General features: G+C 33.0%; 1 protein-coding gene across 1 annotated transcript; it reads left to right on the plus strand.

The window, feature by feature from the left end:
• The first annotated feature begins 3,574 nt into the window (after positions 1-3,574).
• LOC110728055 (myosin-6-like) lies at positions 3,575-23,315 on the plus strand. Its single transcript, XM_021907670.1, has 39 exons — positions 3,575-4,052; positions 5,513-5,641; positions 6,016-6,159; positions 7,055-7,200; positions 7,438-7,597; positions 7,747-7,805; positions 7,886-8,045; positions 9,496-9,645; positions 9,737-9,873; positions 9,978-10,124; positions 10,210-10,311; positions 11,754-11,811; positions 11,911-12,012; positions 12,338-12,375; positions 12,472-12,598; positions 12,686-12,856; positions 12,943-13,074; positions 13,171-13,280; positions 13,362-13,422; positions 14,269-14,446; positions 14,554-14,759; positions 15,217-15,336; positions 15,759-15,857; positions 17,989-18,201; positions 18,347-18,486; positions 18,605-18,719; positions 18,811-18,855; positions 18,960-19,043; positions 19,125-19,295; positions 19,983-20,129; positions 20,214-20,405; positions 20,820-20,948; positions 21,081-21,151; positions 21,230-21,329; positions 21,464-21,520; positions 21,826-21,882; positions 22,241-22,321; positions 22,563-22,645; positions 22,747-23,315. Exons 1-39 carry the CDS (start codon positions 4,050-4,052, stop codon positions 22,859-22,861), a joined length of 4,539 nt encoding a protein of 1,512 aa, XP_021763362.1. The 5' UTR covers positions 3,575-4,049; the 3' UTR covers positions 22,862-23,315.
• Positions 23,316-25,986: the final 2,671 nt, after the last annotated feature.

A 25,986-nucleotide genomic window follows, 5' to 3' on the forward strand; every position in this document is an offset into this window, starting at 1 on the left:
ATTTAGTTATTTGAATCTGATTCAAAATTCCAAATTAAAATGCGATGCTATTTTTTAGGGCTTAATGACCCATAATCCAATATATATATATATATATATATATATATATATATATATATATATATATATATATATATATATATGTAAATGCAATTATGAATAAAATAAAGGTTGTAAATGGAATCTCAATATAAGCCTGGAAAACATTTTTTTTTAAAAATACTTGACTAGTTTTGGCAGATTAATAAAGGTAAGATTCTTGTTAAAAAAAATATAAATAAATATAAAATAAAATAAAGGTAAGATTTAGCGTTGACTTATGTAACTTTTTATAAAATATATTTTAAATTTATATAATGTACACCTTTAAAAATCTTGAATGTAACTTTTTTTTTTAATGTTATAGTAATTATTTTTTTAAACTACAAATTCATTGTTTTAACAAAAAAAAAAGGCATAGGAATCCAGACTAAAAAAAAGCATTTCGGAGGGAAAATTTTTCATATAATTGTGCCAAGTGTCTTATATGGTGATTGTTTTAGTTTTATCTAGATTAACTCCGTGCGATGTACGGTTTTAAAATAAGAATTGAATTATAGACTTTTAACACATACAAAAAGAAAATAACTTCCTCATTTTTCCTAACTAATTTCAAATTAAATATGAATATACAATTCTCAAAAGTGCATAATTTCATATTTTATTAAGAAATTTCAATTAAATTATATTATTAACTATTGTTAACAATTCGTAAATAACTAAATAGCATAATATGTGTAGAAAACCCAAAATTTAAATTTTAAAAATTAAATGAAATATATTTTCAAAGACAGGGTAGCTTAAAAAGGAAAAAAAATAGGACATTATCCTTGCATTTTGGAGGGAAAAAATTAAATAAAAAAGTGACACGTGGACAATGATGGACATTAATGGTTGTTATTTTAGTGTGTGTGTATATATATATATATATAATATTTATTGTTGGAATAAATATCATTTTTTTTTTAAGAAAAATCATTTCTTTTAATGATACAAGATAACATAAAAAAAAAAAATACTACTCCAATTAGTAATGTTATTGTATGTTAAGAGGTGATTTTTAAGGATTTTTTTTTAATAATAAAATTGGTTACATTTATCACTATGTTATAAGCCAATGAATAAGTTCATAATGTCTACCTAATAAATTTATGATACCCTCTAGTAGCAATTGTCAATTTTGGAAAAAAAATAAAAAAATATTAACTTTCCAATTAGTGTGACATAAAAATGGACAAAATCATTCCTTCCCCAAAAAAATAAAAATAAAAAAAAGGACAAAATCATGATTACATTTATTGATATGGAAGCAAATTAAATAATATATTTAAATTCGAAATTAATATTTCATAATATGTTTAAAACCTTATCAAATCAATCAATACTAGATACTAAAAGACACTTCCTCAAAAAAAAAAAAAAAGAAAAAAAAAGAAAAAAAAGACACACTAACGAGGTGAAAAATGTATGATTAAGACACATATGTAAGTAAATCCATTATTACTAATTAAATCGTTTTATCTTAAAATTATGTTAAATGAATATAAGTACGAAGTATTAAGATTTGTAAGCTGTGCATCGCCCGGGTACTACGTTAGTATTATATACTAAAAGACATCCCATCGACATGTGTCATTTTCTGATGTGTCTCTTATATTTTTAATTATTCTTTATTTTTTATAAAAAAATTCCATAATAAAAACAAATTTTATACATAAATAAAAGATTAGATTCGTCCTTATATTTATTGCCAACTATAAATTTAAGTATAAACAAAAATTACTAATTTATATTAATAAAATATTTGATGTATCATTCCACAAACAATATATAGTCAAATGCTTATTTTAAAATATTTGTTTGGAAAATAGAATATTTTATAATCTATTACTAGGTTAGTTCCTATGCCATGCACGTTAATTTTCAATAATCATTATTAAACTATCATTATAATTGTTTTTTAAATATAAAAAAAAAATATAAGAATATAGTTGACAAATTTTGATCAAAGTACTGAATTACAAAAGATATGTTAGGTATAAAATGATGTAGAAAATAATCAAAATTATGTTAAGAAAGGTTATTTTTTTATTTTTTATTTTTTATTTTTTTTATATATATTTTTTAATTTTTATAACTATATAAAAATTTGTGTTAAAAATATGTCAAATCTTTTTATTTTTAGTAATTATATTGCATAACATTAGGGAATTATTTTGTATAGAATTTGTTTCTTTAATATAATTTCAAAAAAAAAAAAAAAAAAAACTAAGGACACACCAGGGGATGACACGTGTCATGACTGGTGTGTCTTTTAGTATATTGTTATTATTGATAATATTTACATATGTAAATTTACTTATACAAAAAAAAAAAACTTAAAATTAATTATTAAAAATTACCATACATGACACGGGGTCTAACATAGTTCTTTGTAAAAGTGAAACTTTTTCTATTTCGTACGGACTACAGAGTATAAGATATAGTAACTTCAACCTTTTATTTTAATCAAGTTAACTTTTGATTATACCTCTAAGTACGTTCGTTCCTTTACATATTTTCCTCTTACGTACATTAAAAAAAAGTAACTTTTTTTTTAAGATAAAAAAAAAATAGTTGTAACCTAATTTAATTTTTCTTGTATAAAAGTTATGTTTATTTCGATTACATTCATATATCTCCATTTTTGTGTGATGCCTTAGTTGTTTAGTTGATTTGTCTTAATAAGTACTTTAATTATAGCAAACATTTCCTTTTTTCTGAAGTTGATAATTTATGCCCCTTCCTCATTAAATCCAAATTTAACTTTACTATGCGTCATAAAAAAAAAAAGAAAAAAAAGAAAAAAAAAACTCTATTAAAATTTCGAACATTGCACAGTTACACAAGATCCAACACATTTATTGCATGTATGCAAATAACTATAATATAATTTCATACACATTGGCGTAAGATATTATGGCCAATTGCATAAACTCTTTCTAGAGAATTAGGTACATCGTGCTCATTGGATACCCTTGTTATGAGTTTAATTACGTCTATTATACAATACGGAGTATTTGGTATGCACCCATTTTATTTAAAAGGCCTTCAATTTGCATTAAAGTACAAATTAAGGTATATCTTAATAAGATTTAAAAGAATGCATCAAGATTGAGTCCTTTATGATGATGTAATAGACGCCAAAATCTTTGGACCAAGACTTTAGCATATACCAAAATTATTAATAATATAAGATCTACCCTTAATTATTTTTTTTTATTTTGGTGTATTATAGCAAATAATAAATAAATAAAATAGAATAAAGATTCAAGACACATGCAAAACGACGCGGTTTTGGCTACAACTAAAACACCACCGACCCAAAAAATGTGAAATAGGTTTTTAGACCCGCGTCTAACAATTCAATTTCTGGATTCAGACAACAAAAATGGGTCCCACAATAAAGGGTATTTTCGGAAATCTTGTTGAAGGCTGCTTAATTTGTTAATTTTTGACACTTAATTTTCCCTTTTAATTAGCAGCTTCATTATTAATTAAAACTCCAAAAATCTGCAATTTGAAGGAAAAATATAAATTAAAAAATAAATAAAAACCCAACTTTTCTTTGCTTATAGCAGGGTTTTTATCAAATTTTCTCTCTTCTTTCTCTCTCTTCTTGAGTAATTAATTTGGGAGAAGATTTAAGCTTTTTGGGGCCAGCATTTTATTGAAGTATTTGGGTTTAATTATTTTTGGATTTTTGTTTCTAAGAATTGAAAGAAATTATTTTTAATTGAAGGAAAGTTTGGAGTTGCAGCAAACAGAGTTTGGAGCAATTAGGTTGCTTTGATTTGGGCATTTTTGGAGAAAAAAAGAGGGATTTTTGAAGTTTTGATTTGGTTTTTTTTTGGGATTTTTTTTTTTTTGGAAATTTGGAGTTTAAATGAAGTGGGATTGATTGATAGGAGGAGGAAAAAGAAATCCAGATCGAGAAGCAATTAGGGGACTTCGATCCGAATTAAAACAAAATGGTAAATTTTTTAAATTGTTTTTAATTATTGGGTTTATAATATTTTTTTGAATTTTTGTAAGTTTAGTTGCATTTGTTTTAATTTTTGTTGATCAATTGACTGATTTATACTGTTTATTGACTTAATTTGACTGATCTGTTCTTCATTTGAGAAATGTGTTTACTACATTTGAGAATAATTTGAGCTTATTTTGAATTTTATTTTATTAATGTTACGCTGCTAAATTTAGTTATTTATACATTTTGATTTGCTTGGAGTATTGCTTTTGATCTATAATTCATTTTTCGATTTTAGTATGCTTATTAAAGTTCTTCCATCTTTTTGTTTTTGATTGTTCCGTCAATTGATATGGAATGATTTTTTCCTACCAAGTAGAAAACAAAGAATACCTGAATTGTGAGCATTTATTATTATTGACTAGGAAGGGTGCTCAAGTTATGATTTTATTCCGTAGAAGGTTGAGTGCTTGAGATTAGATGAGCCGCCTAATGAATTTAATTGGAATTTTGATCAGCATTCACTCCCGAGCTTGTCGAAGTTCTATATTGCTTGTGAAGTTATGATGTCAATATGATGGTATGATAGGAAGGATGAAAGAGAGAAGAATTTATTATTATTCGTGGTCTTAGTTTGCTGTTTCCTCTCTATACATTGTAAAAGTTTACATTTTGGTGGTGAGAGTTTGCGCGTAACTTGTAGAAGGCAGAACTTTTCATATTGACCCAACCTGCAACTGGGGGCTCGGGGGGCCTTTTTGAACCAAGAGTTTAGGCTTTGAAATTCCTAGGTGCCAACCCTGCACCTTATGATTGGGTCATTAGTCTCTAATGTATTGAACTGTATACTTCCGGTCACCATTTGAGCACGTGCTGTATCAGTGCACCTCGTAAATGCTTTGCCTGATTTTGTGTCTCATGTAGTGAACTGTATCTTTTCGGTCACCATTTGAGAACGTGCCATGTCAGTGGACCTAGTAAATGCTATGCCTGATACCGTGATTCTAAAAGAGGATGATCCGCATTTAGTGCTAATAAGCTATATGAAAGGCATTAGTCTTACTAGCCTATACAATAACGTTCCTCTATAGATAACATGGCTACTCTTACCGCTTATAGTTGATTTAGATCTGAACGGTGATTAATGGAGGGTCATTAGTTTGGAGTCATGATTTGATATAAAATATAAAATGTAATACACAGTTATTTTCAACTAAATTTTAAACTTTTAATGTGCTATAATGCTATGTGAAAAGCTTTAGTGACTATAAAATAGCATTCATCTAAATATAACAAGCCTACTCTTACCTCTTTGACATTCCAATCGTATGTTCTTATTCTCTTACTTTGGTGTTTATGTTTTTTGCGTACTTTATAGAAATGTTATGCTATATGAACTGGTGCTCAAGTTGAGATGAAGCTATAACCCCAAATGGAACTAAACATTGATTTTGTAATTTTCAGGCTGCTTCGGTCAGTTTAGCTGTCGGATCTCTTGTTTGGATTGAGGACCCTGATGTTGTCTGGATAGACGGCGAAGTAGTTGAGATTAATGGTGAAAATGTAAAGGTCCTTTGTACTTCAGGGAAAACGGTGAGTGCTGAATTGCCTGGTCTCTTGGCATATATCTTAATGTATATGGCCTTGATTACAGCATAAATGATTCTTTAAAGTAGGCGTATCGTATATGAATCTTCTCTACTTTCGTGGACCATGAGCTCTACTCAATTGTGCATGTGCACACGGCTGCTTACTTTCCACTTGAATATTTTTTTTATGTTCCTTATTGTTTGTAGTTCTTTTTTGCTGGCTTTTCATGTCCAATTTTAAGAATGATTTTTGTCTTGTTAGATGAGTTTTATTGACTAAAAAAATGGCAATGTTCATTTTTGTAAATTCTGTAATTTTATTACTCTATACTCTATACTATCCTTTATGATGAGTTTGTGTTTTCTTGTAATATGCAGGTTGTAGTTCACGCTTCAAATGTTTACCCTAAGGACCCAGAAGCCCCTCCGTGTGGAGTAGATGACATGACAAAGCTGGCTTATTTACATGAACCAGGGGTATTGCAGAATTTGAAATCTAGATACGACATCAATGAAATATACGTAAGTGTATATTTTCCTGTATAAGTGTAAATTTATAGGTATTCCATACTACCATGTAATAATAATTAGCTGTATCAATGTATCATTCACGTTTGTGGTGAAGTAGTTGATGAATATTGCTATCAAGTATAAACTTTAATGAGATATGAATGTGATCACTTCTATGAATGTATCTAATACGATCTCTGTTGAATGTTTAGATCATTTTTTTAAAAGCAAAATCAGCCTCAACACTCTTGAAATGTAGGTTGGGTGCACCCAACACCCCGAACTTTAACTAGTTGCTTGCATACCACCAATTATTGATTGGGGTGCAACACGTGCTATTAATGGGTATTTTTTGGCACTCAAACTAAGACATTTCTGGTAATTAAAGGGTAATTAATTGCTCATTGAAACATTTATGGTAATTAATGGTTAATTAATTGCATACGTTGCGCCTCAATCAATAGTTGGTGGTGGCTAGTGATTAGTTAAAATACGGGGTGTTGGGTGCACCCAAGCTATACTCAGGGAGGCCAATTTTGCCTTTTGTTTAGACAACCTGATAACAATTTTTTTTTTTTTTAATAATTTTATTTATATTTATTTTTTTATTTTGGGAATATTGATTTATTATATTATGACAATGGTGTTGAATGGTTGATGATGAGATTAATATTATTCTGTAATTAGATGCTATAATTTGTTATTATTTGATCTGATCGTTTTATGTAGTTTGATTTGATTTCCAATAAATATTGAGGACCTAAAATAAGCTACAGAGCATAACCTTAGAATGTTGTCAACTCTAGTGTGATTTAATCCCTTCTATTGCATCCAACACGTCTTCTGTTGAAACTCCGTTGGTGAATTTTGACCTCATTGGTCCTGATAAACAACTTTGTGTCTACAGACTTATACTGGGAACATTTTGATAGCTGTAAATCCTTTCAGAAAACTGCCTCACTTGTATGACATACATATGATGGAACAATACAAGGGGGCAAGTTTTGGTGAGCTAAGTCCACATCCTTTTGCGATTGCAGACGCTTCCTACAGGTACTGTATACTGTCTATCTTGTATAAGATATTGGTTTCTTATTGCTCTCAATCCTAGAAAGATATCAAGAGGGAAATAGGAGTTGGACCTACATGTTTCTCTCTGCAACTTCTTATTACGTACTCATTTGGGATGCTTTTGAAAAATAAAACCTGTTGGTTGATGAGTTATGGCTTATGGGACATTACTTCAGTACCTGTTTACGAAGCTCAGCATTGTGTTATATCTGCTTACAGGCTTATGATGAAGGAGGGAATCAGCCAGTCAATTTTAGTGAGTGGGGAAAGTGGGGCAGGTAAAACAGAAAGTACAAAATTGCTGATGCGTTATCTTGCTTATATGGGGGGTAGAGTTGCTGCATCTGAGGGAAGAAGTATTGAACAGAAAGTTCTGGAGGTAATAATTCTTTCCCCCTCAATTAAGTATAGCTTTAATAGGTTTAAGCTCATATCTATTATAGAGTGGAAAATGAAGTGGTAATTTGCCGTTTGACTTCATCTTGTCTGACTTATTAATGAATCTGTTCTTATCCTTGCATATTGCAGTCTAATCCCGTTCTGGAGGCATTTGGCAATGCCAAAACTGTCAGAAATAACAACTCCAGGTAATTTAATTTAAATGATTTCTGGAGATGCTATGACCTTTTGAAGCAGCATTTGTTTGATTAACGAGTAAAAAATGTAGTCGCTTTGGGAAGTTTGTGGAGCTCCAATTTGACCAGAAAGGAAGGATTTCTGGAGCAGCAATAAGAACATATTTGTTGGAAAGATCTCGTGTGTGTCAAGTATCTGATCCTGAGAGAAATTATCATTGTTTCTACATGCTCTGTGCCGCACCAACAGAGGTAAGTAGATTGCAATGGCTTCCCTCTTCAATATTAGCTGTCGAAATATAAGTTAGGAAAAATGTAGTAGACAAAACTCCAATGACTTATATCAGTTTTGTAAATTCATTGTTGGCGAATACTCCTTGTTATACAGAGCTTCTTTCTTGTCTTCATTTGACAAAAATATGTCTAAAAGATCTATTCTACATCACCTTTTGGAATGCCAGATAGTTGTCCTATTTATGATGTCGTAGATGTTTAATCCTTGCTGTGTCACTTTTCCTTGGTAATACCGTGATGTGAGAGAGAGGGATTTTTGCTGTCGAATGTCTTGATTTTATCGCTGGGCCATATTCTTTTCTTTTATTCATAACTGGACCAAAACTGTATGATGTAAGACCTGTAAGGACACTTTGTTGTTTGACCTGTTGTTTGGGCGAGGTTATCTAGCCAAATTGACCATTGTCTCTGTGCAGAAAGATTTCATCTATTGCAGAGTCTGTCATTTCTTTTAGTCCTGATTAGAAATACATTGATTATAGGGCTGTCAAACGGGTCGTGTCGTGTCGGGTTCGTGTTCGTGTCGATGTTAAACGGATTGAAAAACCCTTGACCCAAACCTAACCCATTTATTAAACGGGTTGAAAACCCTTGACCCAAACCTAACCCGCTTATTAAACTGGTTACCCGTGTAACCTTTTACCCATATAGTATGTAATAAACTATAATATTCAATATAAAAATTAAAAAGACATACATTATTAATTCATTAATGATACTACAAGAGTTTAAAGTTAGTAATTATAGCAAAAGTACTACAAGAATTTAAAGTTGGTTGCTTTAGCAGCACAACCATACATAAGAATTGTCCCAAATTAACAGCCAAATTTTAATTTACAAAAGTTGAAATTTATTTTATCCGCCAAATTAACTGCCAAAAATTACCTAAATGTATACATGGTGCCAAGGCAATTTACAAAATTACAAGTTTAGAGCAAAATTTTCGGTTTTTTGTTACTACTTTATTAATAGGTTAAGCGTGTCGGGTTCGGGTTAGCGGGTTGTCGTTCAACCCATTTATATAATTGGGTTACGCGCGTCGGTTTCGGGTTGAAAATTTCAACCCAAACCTAACCCGTTTAATTTCGTGACGGGTTCGTGTCGACCCAATTATGTAAACGGGTCGAGAATACTTGACCCAAACCCGCTTATTTCGTGTTGGGTTCATGTCGGGTTTTCGTGTCGTGTCAGCTTTTGACAGCCCTAATTGATTAGCATGCAGCTGTGCATTTGTAAGAACAAGATCATAGATTTATCAGAAAATTGATACGGTCAATTTCTTTGAAGCATGCTATGCTGCTGTGTGCTTCTCTTGAAACATTATTGAAAAATATTTGCTGAGGAATTTTTGTGCATTATTACTTTTTCCTATATGTAAATTATGTTCAGTAATGGCTCTTCGTTTCAGGTTGTTCAACAATACAAGCTGGGAGATCCGAAAACATTTCATTATCTGAATCAAACGAATTGTATAAAGTTGGAGGGGGTTGATGATGGCGAAGAATATCTTGCAACCAGAAGAGCTATGGATGTGGTTGGGCTTAGTCCTGATGAGCAGGTATTTATATTTCCTCCACATCCCCTCCCCCGGTGTGATAACCCACATTGTAGAAATTTTCATGAGTTAAAATTTTATTTTTGATTTTCAGGATGGAATCTTTCGAGTTGTGGCAGCAATTCTTCATTTAGGAAACATTGAATTTGCAAAGGGGAAGGAAATGGATTCATCCGAGCCCAAAGACGAGAAGTCTCGGTTCCATCTGCAAACGGCTGCTGAGCTTTTCATGTAAAACATGCACTCTGTTGATTTTGTTGAACACCAATTCAGGAAGAAAAAAATTTCTTCAGTGTTATCCTCAAACAGGAATTATAACATGTTATGCTGTTCAGGTGTGATCCAAAAGCACTAGAAGATTCTCTTTGTAAACGCATAATGGTTACTCGTGATGAAACCATTACCAAATCTTTGGATCCGGAGTCTGCTGCCCTAAGTAGAGATGCCTTGGCTAAAATAGTATACTCTAGGCTGTTTGACTGGTAAAAACTTAAGACTTGTGATTTCTAGTATCATGGTATTATTAGATTCTGCTCGTATAAATTCCTCTGCCATCTTATGCTGTAGGCTTGTTGATAATATTAACACATCAATTGGTCAAGATTCTAATTCAAAGTTCATAATTGGAGTGCTGGACATCTATGGATTTGAGAGTTTCAAGACAAACAGGTGCTTAACTGGTATGCCTTTACATTTTATGGTTGATGGGAATATGTATGATGGAGCATGGGGGCAGCAACACCTGCTTGTTTAGTTGAGGTCCATGGTGCACATTATGCAATGACTTGCTCTGAAGTAAAGTAGACCGATAGATCTTCAGCCCTGAAGCTACTAACATTTTCTTGCTGCAGTTACTTTCTCTCATAGTGATTTGCATCTTTTCATTTTGCAGTTATGCTTGTCAAATCAAATGATCATGTTGACAATAGAGAACATGAAAAGTTTCTATTACTATGTTTTTTTGTTTTCTTAGTTGTTCTGTACCCCTTATTTGAGTATTTCAAAATAGTTGTTTCATTTGTCCTTTTGGTAAGTTTTATGAGTAGGTCACATGGGCTGTGCTATCACATGGGCGATGCTTGTCAAATCATATGAATTGTCACCCTTGACCCATTATTCTTAAAAACTATGCCAATTAGAAATGGAAAATCTATTAAAAAAAATTGTCGTGTGTAATTTTTTAATATCAAATTTGATCCATATGTGGCTGAAGTTTCGAGATTTGAATTCCTAATCAAGAAAGAGTATTGCAGTAATACTGTCGTTCTGTTTTGGTATGGAATCTTACTTGGACTTGCAGTAATACCGTCGTTCTGTTGTTTATTGAAAAATCTGAACGGAAGCTTAGAATTGAAAGCTGAACTTCTGAAAAGACTACAGCTTTGCATGAGATTATCTAGTAACAGTATCATTACTGTGAAAAAGATACTGTCCTATTAGCCACTATATGTTTACGTTGGATTAATGGTGCTTATCTTAATGGAGAAGGAGTTAACTCACTTTAACTGTTTTTGAATAAATTAGGTTAATGATTTCAAAGGAAACAATACATAATTGAGTCATAAAACCTTGTTGAATATATTGCGAGTAAAAGTGAACTTTATGATTTCTTTATGTGATGTTGATAAAATATTCTGAATGGAGTGACTACTTTTTCATAAATCAAAGATTTGTTATGCATTTATTAACTCCTATATGGAAATTGATGGTATTAGCCACTTTGTTGCTGATCATGTCATCATTAACTGTTCATTTTATTTGTCCTGTGATTATTATTGAATTTGTTACTGTGATGAATGATTTATGCTCTTTTGGGAAACTCAACTCTTAGCTCACCTTCTATTTCTTTATCCTTTCCATTACATTATGGCTGGGTGTAAGACAGGGAAGGAAAGAATTGGATATTACTTTTTATCTAGTTCAGTATCTTAATTAAATGTATGTATTCAATTATATGGTATTACAAAATTATGTTAAGATCATTCTTCTGTCAGTTGAAATTGCTTTCAAGAGAGTAGCTTGTAAAGTCTTACTCTTTACTTTTCTACCTGTTCCTGATATTAAATTTTGATGATAAGTCATTGTGACCACTAAGTTTGGTGCCTTTGCAGTTTTGAGCAATTTTGCATTAATCTAACCAATGAGAAGCTTCAGCAACATTTTAACCAGGTTTCTGTATCAATAAGCGATTAAGCGAACATTTTCCTGCTTGAGAATTGTTCCTCCCCTCTTCATGTTTTGGTAACACATCGAAAATATGTCATGCAGCATGTCTTCAAGATGGAACAGGAGGAATATGAAAAAGAAGAAATAAATTGGAGCTACATTGAATTCATTGATAATCAAGATGTTCTGGATCTCATTGAAAAGGTTGGTTTGCTGAATGTTTCCTGGTATTATAACGAGGGGTTGTCCTTTTTGTACTTTTAAAATTTAAATTATTCTCTATGGAGTAGGGAACTAGGGATAGTCCTAAAGACTGAGAACGCAATCAAAACCCTTCAGTCGCTTTGTGAATATTTGGTTACTCTTTTATTTATCTTCCTCCTGTTCAGTTGGTTGGTGAATGCTTGGCTACTCTTTTGCTTTATAGGCAGTATATGATATAGCCTGTTAATTATCTTGCACTGCTGTGAATTTATACTGTGTTCTCGCAAGTAACTTCTTTTTCTTCATCTGTAAACTTCTCTGTCAGAAACCTGGTGGAATCATTTCTCTTCTGGATGAAGCTTGGTAAGCAGAGTGACAAATATTTTTTTTAGATACAGGAATTTAGCATTCTCTTGATAAAATATATTACATTTTTGATGATTTTCCCCCCTTGGACAGTATGTTCCCAAGATCTACACATGAAACATTTGCCCAAAAGCTGTACCAGACATTCAAAAACCATAAGCGTTTCAGCAAGCCTAAATTAGCTCGTAGTGATTTCACTGTCTGCCATTATGCTGGTGATGTAAGTCAAAAGTTTTCACTGCATACATAGGTTGGTTTCGTTAGTTATTAAGTTCTGTAGCTTGAGGGATTTTGTACGCTTCTGTAGGTTACCTATCAAACTGAACTGTTCCTGGATAAGAACAAAGACTACATTGTTGCTGAACACCAAGCACTTCTAAGTGCTTCCAGATGTTCCTTTGTAGCAAATTTATTTCCTCCTTTACCTGAAGAGTCTTCTAAGTCATCAAAGTTTTCATCAATAGGTACTCGCTTTAAGGTATGCAAATATTTTGTTATATTGCCTTATATGTATGATTTTATGTAAGGCTTGTCTTTCTGATGTTCTTTTCTATGTTTATGTAGCAACAATTGGTTTCACTTCTTGAAACGCTGAGTGCAACTGAACCACATTACATTCGCTGTGTGAAGCCAAACAATCTTCTTAAGCCGGCAATTTTTGAGAATCAGAATGTCCTTCAACAGTTACGCTGTGGGGTGAGGATTGGGATTACATGTCCTACTTTCTTTTGGACATCATCACCTGAAAGTGCACCGTTTGTTTGTTCTGACTTGTTGTATCTTCTGTTTTAGGGGGTTTTGGAGGCTATTAGGATAAGCATGGCTGGGTACCCCACTAGAAAACCATTTTTTGAGTTTCTAGATCGGTTTGGAATTCTTGCACCAGAAGTTTTAGATGGAAGGTAAACCATGTATTTTCCTGTGCGTGATGTTGCTTGGAAATGAAAGTATGAAACTGATTTCTTTTATTTTTTTTATTTTAGTTCTGATGAAGTCGCAGCATGTAAGAGGCTTCTTGAGAAAGTGGGACTTGAAGGCTACCAGGTACCAGAATCATGTTTTGAAAATCATCGTAACTTACTTGGATGAAATGTTTTATTTACTTGTCTTGTTAGGTGCACTCTTTGTAATTCTGACATTAGCAATAAACCTAGCATGCATTTTCCAAGCCCATACATTCCGGTCAAATTATCTCACTATTTTTACACCGACCTGAGCATAATACTGGTTCTATATGTCTCTTTTCCATTATACACCAGTATCTTGTTTCTGTGTGGTAGCTAATACGTAAAAAGGGGCATTAGTTCAAAGGAACTCTGTTTGTCTTATGCTTCTGGGATTGATAACAAATCTATTCTTCTTCATAACGTTTATGACTGTTTTTGTCTTCTTAGTACTTGTGAATTGTGATGACATACAGGACCATCTGCTGCTGTCATGATTTTTAAATCTATTACCTTGCATGAATTTTAATGTTTGAATAAGTGTTTATTTGATCTTATCATCTTATGTATGTTAGAAATCTCTGATAATATGCGAATCTCGGTTGTACAATATCTGAATATTCAGTGTGGTAAATTTGGCTGGCCTGATGTAAGGTTTCATCATATGGTTAGCCTTGTAGACTTGTAGCTGCTCCTTGATACTCTATTAGCACTTTATAATCACAAGAAATTTGACCAATAACTTGTAAAAAAAAAGGATTTTGGACTTCTTAATGAATTTTGACTTTGTAAAGTTTGAAAAACCCCATCTGATAGCTCTTTGAAATCGTGAATGCTACTCCTTGAAAAAAATTCTATTTGTTTTCATCATGTAGTCTTCTGTTGTGGTTTGCTACTCTACTTTAATATGTTGGTTACTTACCTTAATTGTGATAAATTGTTGCAGATAGGTAAGACGAAGGTTTTCCTCAGGGCTGGTCAGATGGCTGATTTAGATGCTCGAAGAAGCGAGGTGTTGGGACGATCAGCAAGTATCATCCAGAGAAAGATCCGTTCTTATCTGGCCCGCAGAAGCTTTATCTTGCTTCGTCGTTCAGCTGTACATGTACAAGCTCTATGTAGAGGTATATTATAGCAGTGTTTCAAGCTTTGCATTCCAAGCTTCTCTGATGAACGTCTTTGTATCTACGACTCATGTATATCTTCTATAACTTCACTATTTAATATACAGGACAACTTGCCCGTCATGTGTATGAGGGCATGAGGCAAGAATCTGCATCCTTGAGAATACAAACCGCTTTGCGGATGCATCTTGCACGAAAAGCATACAGGGAAGTTTACTGTTCTGCTGTCGCCATCCAAAGTGGTATGCGTGGTATGGCTTCTCGTGATGAAATCCGCTTTAGAAGACAGACTAGAGCTGCCATATTTATTCAGGTATAAGAAGATAGTATAATTTGATACTACCTCCATTTCAGAATAATTGGCACTGTTTTAACTTTCATTATTCTTCTATTAATTTTGACCGCATATTTATGCTAATATGAAATTTTCAAATGTTATCATTTAAAATGTTGTTAAGTTAGTATTAACATATATTTTTACAATATCAAATTTTTATTATTTTACATATATTTTCGTGTATTAATGGTCAAATTTATTCGTTGGCATGTGTGCCTGGTCAAACTGTTTATTCTAAAGTGGAGGGAGTATTAAATTTATATTTCCTGTTTAGTTGCAGTTCATTGTGAAATTCATAAGCAGATAATGTAGAGATTTTTTTATTACCTTCCATTGTAGAACTATCTGTGATTATAGTTAGAAAATTTCTAACTTTATCTCTTTAGCTCTTTGTAAAATTTATATTAGTGCTGATTTAATCTCTTACTTCCAGAGTCACTGTCGCAAATTCTTGGCTCGCACACGGTTCTTGAGATTGAAGAAAGCAGTCATCAGCACCCAATGTGCATGGAGATGCAAAGTTGCTCGTTCTGAATTGCGAAAACTCAAGATGGTGATTTGTTTTTCTTTTTCTGTAGTATAACATTCATCATTGCTATAGTAACTGATGTATTGCTGCTTTTTCTGAATGACTACCTATTCTTGTTGTCTGCCTTATCCCTGGAACTTTTCCTGAATTGGCCTATATTGCATTTGAAAGAATAGAAATACAGAAACTTGCTTGTAACTTCTATAGATTTTTTTTTGGGTGGATTGGAGAAGCTGTAAAACAAATGAGAGATTCACACACGTTACTGGTGTCTTACAGAATGCTTTTGTTTCAACTTTGTTGTGCCATTTGTATTTTTCTTCTGTGATTTCTTAAAGGTTTTGAAAAAATAAATTACGTTTAGTGCTGTTTAATCTGTTATGATAGATTGGGTGCTAGTTGGATCCTTGTTTATATACCAACAATATATTTTACTAATAATGCAGGCTGCACGGGAGACAGGTGCTCTTCAAGCTGCCAAAAATAAATTGGAAAAGCAGGTTGAGGAGCTTACTTGGCGCTTACAACTGGAGAAACGCATGCGAGTTAGTTTTTCTTTCCTCTACTAGCTGTGTAGTACTTTTTCTGTTCCTTAAATATTGAAGTGTCCCTATCATGTTAAGGTCATAATTATTGCAACGTTTCTTTATTTGCTTATGCTTTATTTTCATCTCCTCATGAAATGATCACATGGGTCTGTGTTTAATTTCTTTCTCTCTCACATTACCTAGAATCTGTGCACCTCCTACATGTTGGCGATGTTGCACTATCTACAGAGCAAATGACGTGTATTTCAATTTCAAAAAAATTCTGATTCAGCTCAATATTATTCTAGTAAGATTTGAATTGTGTTGGTAACACTAACATATAGATTAAATTCTGATTGAGATACCGAGTACATTTGTAATATGTGGAATGGGCTTCAGGTCATTAACATCCTCAAGGTTGGCAAGGGTAGAGCTGTTCAGCATGCTGAACCTGGTGTAAGGCAGGGCGGGGTGGGGCATGGTAAGGGTCATCTTTTTCAGTCTGGGCTAATTATAATTTTGGCTCAAGAAGATGAAAATCTGTAATCAACTCCATGTTCAGCCGTCAGTTCTTGCGTCATTCTTTAACATCATCCTATTCCTTCATGAAACTGAGATCACATGCCTTTTTCTTTAACATTATTGTCAAACTTCATTAATCGAGGATAGTCATCATGTGTCTATCTTCTCTTCAGTAAGATAATCAAATTCAATTCCCTCTCATCTGACATTGTTTTTAGCCTGTTGTCTCCATCTTCATTCTCAGCCATTTGATCTTTAGATCTTGATGCTATAACTACTATAGATTGTGAAGGTGAGAATGAGCTAGAAGAGAGAATAGATGTAGCCTGTAGAGGAGAAATTCTTGGTTATTTAAAGGAGAGAGCTAATAGGGCAGTGAAAAGCCCACTCCATCAAGCCTTGTTTAGGGCTCCCTAAAATAAAAAGATACTGGGTCTGACCCTGAAATAATTGGGGCGGATTAGGGCTCTTACTGGGTCTCTCTACCCATTGTATAGGTATAGGCAAAAGGTAGCATATTGTTAGGTAAAAGAGGATTTATTAAAAAAAGTTTGAGCAACACTAATGGGGAAAATGTTGTAACTTGTAATTTTTACTATCTATTCGTATCTGCAAAGTATTGATGGTGAACTTTGAGAAGTGACCAGATGCTTAAATCAACTTAGTAATTATTATAATTTTAGAAAATTTACATATTTCATGGGGTTGCAGTTGAAGTTCAATATCATGTAGTCCTGTAGGAAGCTATAGAAGCTGTATTGATCATGAAAGAGATTTGGCTGTTAGCATTAAATCGACTTCTGGTTGAGAGAGAGAGTTGTAAAGTATGGTAGATATTAATGGGAGATATGAAATGTTCTTTGTGCTTAATACTCATCTGAATCAAACTTCTCTTTGTTGCTCACTAAGAGTAGTGACATAGACATGTTTAATGCTTGAACAAAATTATTGTTTCACTCATTAAAAGACTTGATCAAACATCACACTGTTACAGACATGTGACATGAGCCCATGGCGTCCTTGCATTACTTAAGATTGAGCAGGCCTCATATGTAGAAAGCCTTCTCTTGTTGTAAACTGTAAATGTATCATGGTATTCATTTTTTAGAATCCTCAATTCATAACTGCTTGCTGGTAGCAGAAAGATGAAGAGATACAGTTCTATAATGATGTAGGAGGACATTGGATAATTATTTCACTTCATCTGCTGGCTATTCGAAAGTGATAGATAATATTTAGGCTATTGCTGAAGAAGAAAAAAATTGCAATTATATGCCTTTATCTTACAAAGTGTAGAAGAAGTTTATCCTGTTGTATCAGGCAGGCTTAAGAGCTTCCTCCTTCAGCATGCATCATCGTTACTCCATTTTCCTTCCTCATCGTGTGCATTATACTATTATCAGTAGTAACGATACTTAATATCCTATCAAGTTTGGCAATTGTGGGTATATCTGTTAGGTCTTTTTTTGTGAAAGATTATTACATATGAATTGCTTTCTGGTTTTACTTGCTAAAAAATTACAAGACTAATCTGATGATTATTATATTTTTCTGCTTTGAAAACTTATTATGTGGTAACTGCAGTTTTTCCTGTTCCTTTTCTTGAGTTGGGATTTTTTGTTTGCAGTCTGATCTGGAAGAAACAAAAACACAAGAGAATACAAAACTTAAAACCGCGTTGCAGGAGATGGAGCTTCATTTTAAAGAAACTAAGGAGTTGCTTGCAAAGGAGCGTGAGGTTGCTAAGAAAGTAATTGAACATGTACCTGTTATACAGGAGGTGCCAGTTGTTGACGGTGTTGTTGTGGAGAAGCTTACTGCTGAAAATGAGAATCTAAAGGTTAATTGGTCGTGTTATGTTTTCTTTGCTTTCGATTACTATCTTGGTTTTTTTTTTTTTGTTTTTTTTTTTTGCAGTGATGTCTGAAAACCCTTTATGATATAGTCTACTGTATCTTAATTCAGTACAATCTTGTTATTGGCAGGCCTTAGTTAGTTCGCTGGAGCTGAAAATTGATGAAACAGAGAAGAAATTTGTAGAAACTAGTAAACTCAGCGAAGAACGATTGAAACAGGCACTTGATGCAGAGTCAAGAATGATAAAGCTGAAGACAGACATGCAAAGGTTATTTGAGTGCTAATCTTTTTTCATGTTTCATTTCACCCAGAACTTTGTTTATACTGGATACTCATACTACTACGTGGTTTGAATATGCTTATGGAGTGGTTGTCCTTTTCTACAGACTTGAAGAGAAAATTTTTGACATGGAATCTGAAAATAAGGTCCTTCGACAACAATCATTGTTATCTGCACCTGTAAACTCAAGTTCAGGAAGTACTCCAATAGCTGTGACTCCGGTACTTTCACTTGTCTCCTATTCATTTGTGTATCTGTACAATCTTTCTTCTCAAGTCCTGTCTCAAAATCGTTTTGTTTGTTTTGTTGTAGAAATTGCCAAATGGTCACATAGTCAATGAAGATTCCAGAGTCAATGTAAGGCCTAAATTGGTTTGTTGTATTTTCTAGATTCTTACTGTATATGTTTTTTAATGTCATGTCAACTGCACTCTAAATTTGGTGCTTTATTATTTGTGTAGGAACCACAAAGTGTAACTCCTGTCAAAAAATTAGATTTTGAATCTGAACAGAAGTTTGGACGATCTCAGCTTGAGCGTCAACAAGTATGATATTGAAAATATTGGCTGCTTAGGAATAGTCATTTGTGTGGACAGTCTAATTCAGAGAATGTGTCTTTGTTGCAGGAGAATGTTGATGCTCTAATAAATTGTGTGACAAAAAATATTGGCTTCAATCAAGGAAAGCCTGTGGCTGCATTTACAATTTACAAGTGTCTCCTCCATTGGAAATCATTTGAAGCAGAGAGGACTAGTGTGTTTGACCGCCTTATTCAAATGTTTGGTTCTTCCATTGAGGTAATTTAAGTTATGTTACATTTGATCGATGCTCAAACATGTAAATGCCGTTAAAAGCCGTTATTAAGCTGCAGAGTATTAAGGGTGTGATTGTGTGAGGCTGTTATTTCTTTCAGTTGCTATTTGAATTTCTGTTGTCAATTATATTGTCATCAGTAAAGGTTATCTGCAATTATGTTTTGAAAACCCAACTGGTGTCGTGTACAATGTTCTTTGTATACTTTCTGGTAAATGTCACAGCTGATAGCATATCTTCCCCACTCCCTCCTTTGTTCTTCTCATTGGTCAAAATTTTGCTCAGAGATTTTAGTGGAGAAGCTGGGAAATAGCTCTGCTACAGCTATTTTTATTGATTCGGCATCTTTAGATTCGCATTATGCATTTATGGTATTCTGTTTATTATTGGCCTAGGTGAAAAAGATAAAAATAAATTGAAGGACCTTTTGTAATTTTTTTTTACAGTAAAATGTAAATATAATATTGATTACGAAGTAAATAATAATGACAATTAGTGATCAACCATCATATAGATACTTGAAACAGTTCCCAGCAGTAGGAACAACTATGAGTCCTCTTTCTTATGATTATTCTTACTTTTTTTTTTAATAAAAATAATTGCCTCTTTTTTCCTTTTAAAAGTTGTACCAGTAAATTTGGCCCGCTCATCATAATTTTGCTGTTTTGTAGAATCAAGATGATAATAATGAGCATCTGGCTTACTGGCTATCAAATACATCGGCTTTGTTATTCCTTTTGCAACGGAGCCTCAAAGCACCGGGTGCGGCGCAGCGGAAACCTCCGCCCCCTACATCTCTCTTTGGGAGAATGACTATGGTACCTGGTTCTGATATCTAGTGATCCGAGCCTTTGTTTTGGAGTGAATATTTTCCTTGCTAACCTATATGGAAAAAATTTCAGGGTTTCCGCTCCTCTCCTTCCTCCTCAACTCTTGCTGCGACTGCAGCTCTTGATACTGTACGCCAAGTGGAAGCCAAATATCCAGCTTTGCTTTTCAAGCAGCAGCTCACTGCGTATGTGGAGAAAATTTATGGCATTATTCGTGACAACTTGAAGAAGGAGCTGTCATCATTACTTTCCTTGTGTATCCAGGTATTCTTGAAAAACTTCTTCTAGTTCTTCCATATTACTCATCTATGTAAAGTATGAGTTTGCCTAGAAAAAGGCCTTTATGAACTACACTTGTCATACGGGGGAAAAGCTGCATACTTTCACACTCTATCTTAACTACAGTAGCAGTTTGTGACGTGTATCTTTATGTAGCTAATTCTGATTATAATGTAAAGTTGTATGTGCATGAATTATCCTTTATATACATGCCTTCATATATGTGTTTTGTAAACATCTGTTACAGTGTTGTGGCTTTTATGATAGTAGTGTGCCTTTTATGATAGCTTCCCTTCTTGAAGTTTATATATCTAATCTTTCGTTATTTGTTTATTATTTATTTATAAATCCTTAGTCCAGGACTGAATTTCGTCACAAATTTGCTCTGCCCTTTTTCAGGCACCTAGAACATCCAAGGGAGGTGCCTTAAGGTCAGGTCGATCATTTAGTAAAGAGTCTGCCCCAAGTCACTGGCAGGGTATCATTGACAGTCTTAACTCACTTCTCCACACGCTGAAAGAAAATTATGTAAGCAGAGCACTCTTCTTTGCTGTGTTCCATACTCTCATCTTTATATACCCTTGCTATCTTAATCAGAATCTGTTGTGTATTGTTCGGGGCCTTGTCTTCATTTTTTTTTGGAAATTGGTGTTCATGCAGGTGCCTCCAGTTCTCTGTCAGAAAATCTTCACACAGATATTCTCATATATCAACGTACAACTCTTCAACAGGTAAGTCCTGTTTTTGCACTTTCCTGTAAATGAGATTTTCTGCAACATGTGTTTAACAAGCTTGTCTGTAATGTTCAGTCTGTTACTACGTCGCGAGTGCTGTACTTTTAGTAATGGAGAATATGTGAAATCTGGGTTAGCTGAGTTAGAACTCTGGTGTGCCCAAGCAAAGGAAGAGGTAGCCTTTCTTATCTTTCACCAATTGTTTTTTTAATAATCAGCAGCCATTGTCATGGTTCTTCATGTATTTGCTTGCTAATTTTATTACGTGGAAATTTAAGATCTAATATCAGAATACTATTCCTTTCACAGTATGCAGGTTCATCCTGGGATGAACTCAAGCACATAAGACAAGCTGTCGGGTTCCTGGTATGTTCATTTATTTTTACCTGCAGTTGCCATTATGTTTAAGGATGTAACTTATAGTCTTTTCACTTCCAACCTTCTTTCGCAACAGTAAATTGATTAATTGCTTTCCATTTCTGAAATCCTAGTACCTTGATGAACATATCTTCATCACTGAAAGAACAGAATATAATACAGTACATAAAATTTATTTTTAATTCTTCTAGTCTGCGATATGCTCTATCATTCTGGATTTCTGTGTTTGTTACTATTTGATTGGTGAAGCTCGAGTCTCGTACTTATGCAAGGCTGTGCTATTTTAATCACAGGTTATACATCAAAAGTACCGAATATCTTACGACGAAATAACCAACGATCTCTGCCCTGTAAGTCTCTTCTATCTTTGTTCTAATCTGGATATATCCTGATGAGTCTAATGCTCAGGAGCACAGGATATTTTATGGGTCACTTTGTTACTCCAGTTGTAAAAATCAAATTCTCTGGCCAGATATATAGATATTTTATAAAGCTTGGAATTTTGCTATTCATCGTTCCATAGAAACATTTCTACATTGTTGATCTACAGGAACTGATAGCCTTTTATTTTAGGAGTTTTAATGATTTCCTGTAGATTTTGGAAGTTGGATCATGGACTTAATCTTTCAAAATATATAAAAGATAGGGAAAAGATAAATATGTTGAATGCACAGATTTGCTCAGTGCTGATACGTGGTTATGTTTCAGGTATTGAGTGTCCAGCAACTGTACAGAATATGTACCTTGTATTGGGATGACAACTATAATACTCGAAGTGTATCTCCTGATGTAAGTCTTCTCTCTTTGTGGTACTCATATAACCATCCTATGTTACTTGGACTTACGTGCAAATGTGTTCATGAGTCAAAAGTGTCGTGTCCATACCCATTTTAGAATGTTTAGGAATGGACACGGGTACTTAAGAGTCTTAAAATGAAGAGTCTGAGTATCATAGCTGCCAATCTATTCCATAGTTCTTTGATCACTTGGGTGCTCATCAAACTCGTGTACCATTTCCCTTTCCCTGCAGGTTATTGGAAGCATGAGAGTCCTAATGACTGAGGACTCCAACAGTGCCAATAGCAATTCCTTTTTGTTAGATGATAGTTCCAGGTAATTTTTTTGCAAAATAAATTAACGTTTTGGTATTGAATTATCAATGATATCACTAAAATGACTGAATCATGAAATTCATGTACGATTTTTGGATGCAGCATTCCATTCTCAGTCGATGACATTTCTGGTTCAATGCATTCAAAAGAATTTGTTGATGTAAGACCAGCTGAGGAGCTTCTTGAGAACCTCGAGTTCCAGTTTTTACATGAATGAGTTACAGAAACTCAGAACTCGAGAACATTCCTTTTTTCCATCTCTCTTGGCGCCTAAGGTGACGGTGCAATTATTTTATTTATTTGTTTGAAGTCTCCTCGCGTGGTGTTAGATTTAGTTGATTGTTTCACACCCATCATATATATGTAAATTTTCTCATAGTGTAGGAAGGGTTGAAACTTAAAGTTATAATTTTTCTCCCTTTTTTTTGTACTGCCAATATTGGCTTATTTTTCATACAAGTATATATTTTTTATTACAAATTTCTTCAATTCATTTCTTCGCCTCCCAATATTTATTAGTACCGGGAGCAAGGTTGTTTTGTTAGGGTGAGAGGTTGTTGAAGAGTGTACTCCCTAAATTTTCTTTTTTGTACAAAGAAACAAGGCTTATATTGAAAATGTGCAATTGTAATGACAATTAATCAGCTATGGAATATGCATTTTATTATTTTTGTTGCGTACTCTCCTATTGAGAAGGATTTGTTGATCTTGTATTTCTGCAGAAAACGTCTTACTCGTGCATTCGTGCGTGGTCATTGACTACCCTCAAACACGCATGATCTAGTGCTTGTCTATGACATTTTATTTGTTCTTCAAGGTGGTTTCAATCTGTTAAAATTGTGTAGTTATGTCTTATTCGCGTTGGAGCACAAGTGAATTTCTTGGACGCTTATACAGTTCTAAGTAACTTGTTAAATCGTCTATACTATATAATAGCAGTTTTAAACTAAAAATTTATCGTGATACTTTTGTGATAAACACCATATAAGACGGGAAGAACATCAATACACTTCGTATACTACGATTGAACATTACCATTTAAACCAAATTTAATCAAACACAATCCAAGTCTTATGAAATATGATAAAAAAGATCAAAAACGTGGGATGTGAATACATTTAAACAATTAAGTGATTGTAGGACCTTTGAGGAAATTGAGTCATTTTTTGACTTTGTAGTCTTTAGACAGCAAACACTTGGTAAAAAGATTGAGACATGATGAAAGGCGTTTATTTGATCAAGTAATTTTAATCTCTTGCTTTTGTCCCAAAAAAAAAAAAAAAAAAAAAAAAAAAAGATTAAGACATGTACCCTTGAACCCTTGATATTAATCAAACGCCAATTATTTTATTTATTTATTTAATTTTTTATTTTTTGTAATTTTTAAAATCTTTTATTTTTATAAAATTATTATTGCCCCAAATGGACTTGAGTGGCCATGAGGACTTCACATGGACTTGAGGACCCAAAAGAAAATCTCTAATATTGGACCACCCTATAGTCCTTGATTTTGCTCATGTTATTTCAACGCATTTACTAGTATATTCGGCTATAAAAATAAAACTAATATGCAATTCATTATAAATGTACATTTATAGTTGTGATTTTGACCCTATATATCCATTTATCCAATTTTAAGAATGGATTTGCTCAACTTGTTAAAACTGGTCAATATTTTGGATTGCCAACTTCTTTATAGCTTAGCTTCCACATATTTCGTGGATGAGTGATCATCTTAGTAATAATGGTTTCTCAACGAAGCTTGGAGTTATGTTAAGCCAAAACATATATGGATAGGGTAATTTTCGCGCCTTTCATAGCATCAAGAGATGTATACGAGTATGTGTTTAAGTACGAGTAATTTTAAGCAATATAATCAATATATAAGCATCTAAATTCTATTCATAAACGATAGGAATACGTGGTATCCAAGTTTTGTGATTTAATTTCATTCATTTCATTGAAAATTGATCTTATTTACTCAACATGTGAAAACTATAGCTATATTTATTGATTATCATAATTTACAAGAAAGAAAAATGGAGGAGAAGAAATTGAAAAGACTAGGAACCTACTATATTTACCTAATAAAACACTATTTGGTAAAAATAATTTGATTTCAATAAAAAATTTATTTTAACAATTTAAGGGTCTGTTCACTTCAGCTTAATTTCAGTTCAGTTCAGCTCCAATCAATTCAGTTCAGTTCAGTTAAGCTCCAATCAGTTTAGTTCAGTTCAACTCCTAATTTTCTTCTCTCATAAAATATTCATTTTAGTTTTATTCAGTTCAGCTCCAACCAGTCCATTTCAGTTCAGCTCCAATCAGTCCAGTTTAGTTCAGCTCCAATCGATTCAGTTCATTTCAGTAAATATAAATAGACCCTAAGTTAAGTAAATATAAGTTTTAATCATTATAAATAATATAAGTTCAAAGAACAAATTCAAAAATGAATTAGAAAAAATAATTTTTAATACATAAAATAATATAAATTCAATAAATATCTTGTGAATAAAAGAGAACCTAAAAGTAAAACGCGTTTTATGCGCGGCTCACCACACCATTTAGCCGCTTATAAGAAAGAAAAGTTATCCCTATAACACTGATGAAGTAATCCCTGTAACTGTGATTGAGTAACCCGCCCCTATAACACTAATGAAGTAACGCAACTCTCATGATGTCTGACAATAACATGTGGCTAGCCACTTATAAGAATTTGTGAAAGCAAATATTAGGTCAAAAAAGAAATTCTTCTTCTATAGCTGATAAAATCAAAGATAAATATTCTTACATGTGCTTTAAATAAAGCAACATTATTGAAGGAATGGGATGTAGGACAAGGTTGGATTTGTGGTTATTGCTGTGTTTGACAGCAGCTAGGTAAGGGGTAAGGGCCAAGGGGCTTTAGCTTTGAATGTAAATAATTAAGTTTGCCTATGTTTTAGGGTAGTCTTCTGTTTGTCCTCCTTTGATCTGCACTTGTTATTATCCCTTTAATTTGGCCATATTATATTTATGAAACTAACTAACATGAAAAGGACATCATTAATGTACTTGTTAACATAAATAAATACTCTAATTAATGATGACCGATCTGTCTAGATATAATAGTTACGAGTATGTATATGATATTTGAATATTCAAAAAAGTTGTCACATGCTATTAATATTTTTAAATTGGTATGTAATTAGTTATATCACTAAGATTAGGACTAAGTGATGGAAAATAAAGTTTGGAAATTGTTCAACTATTATCATTTTAAGGGTTGTGAGTGACGTTAATTTTAGAGCAGCACCACTTTTGACGTATGTCATAAATGACATTAGTTTGAGGTTTTCAACA

The sequence above is a fragment of the Chenopodium quinoa genome, unplaced genomic scaffold, assembly GCF_001683475.1.
Source record: "Chenopodium quinoa cultivar QQ74 unplaced genomic scaffold, ASM168347v1, whole genome shotgun sequence".
Lineage (NCBI taxonomy): Eukaryota > Viridiplantae > Streptophyta > Magnoliopsida > Caryophyllales > Amaranthaceae > Chenopodium > Chenopodium quinoa.

Bases quoted from the DNA above. Each gene is read 5' to 3' on its own strand.
- LOC110728055 (XM_021907670.1), top strand. The intron at 11,812-11,910 runs GTTTCTGTATCA...TATGTCATGCAG, and splicing joins TTCAGCAACATTTTAACCAG to CATGTCTTCAAGATGGAACA. The intron at 18,487-18,604 runs GTTATTTGAGTG...CCTTTTCTACAG, and splicing joins CTGAAGACAGACATGCAAAG to ACTTGAAGAGAAAATTTTTG.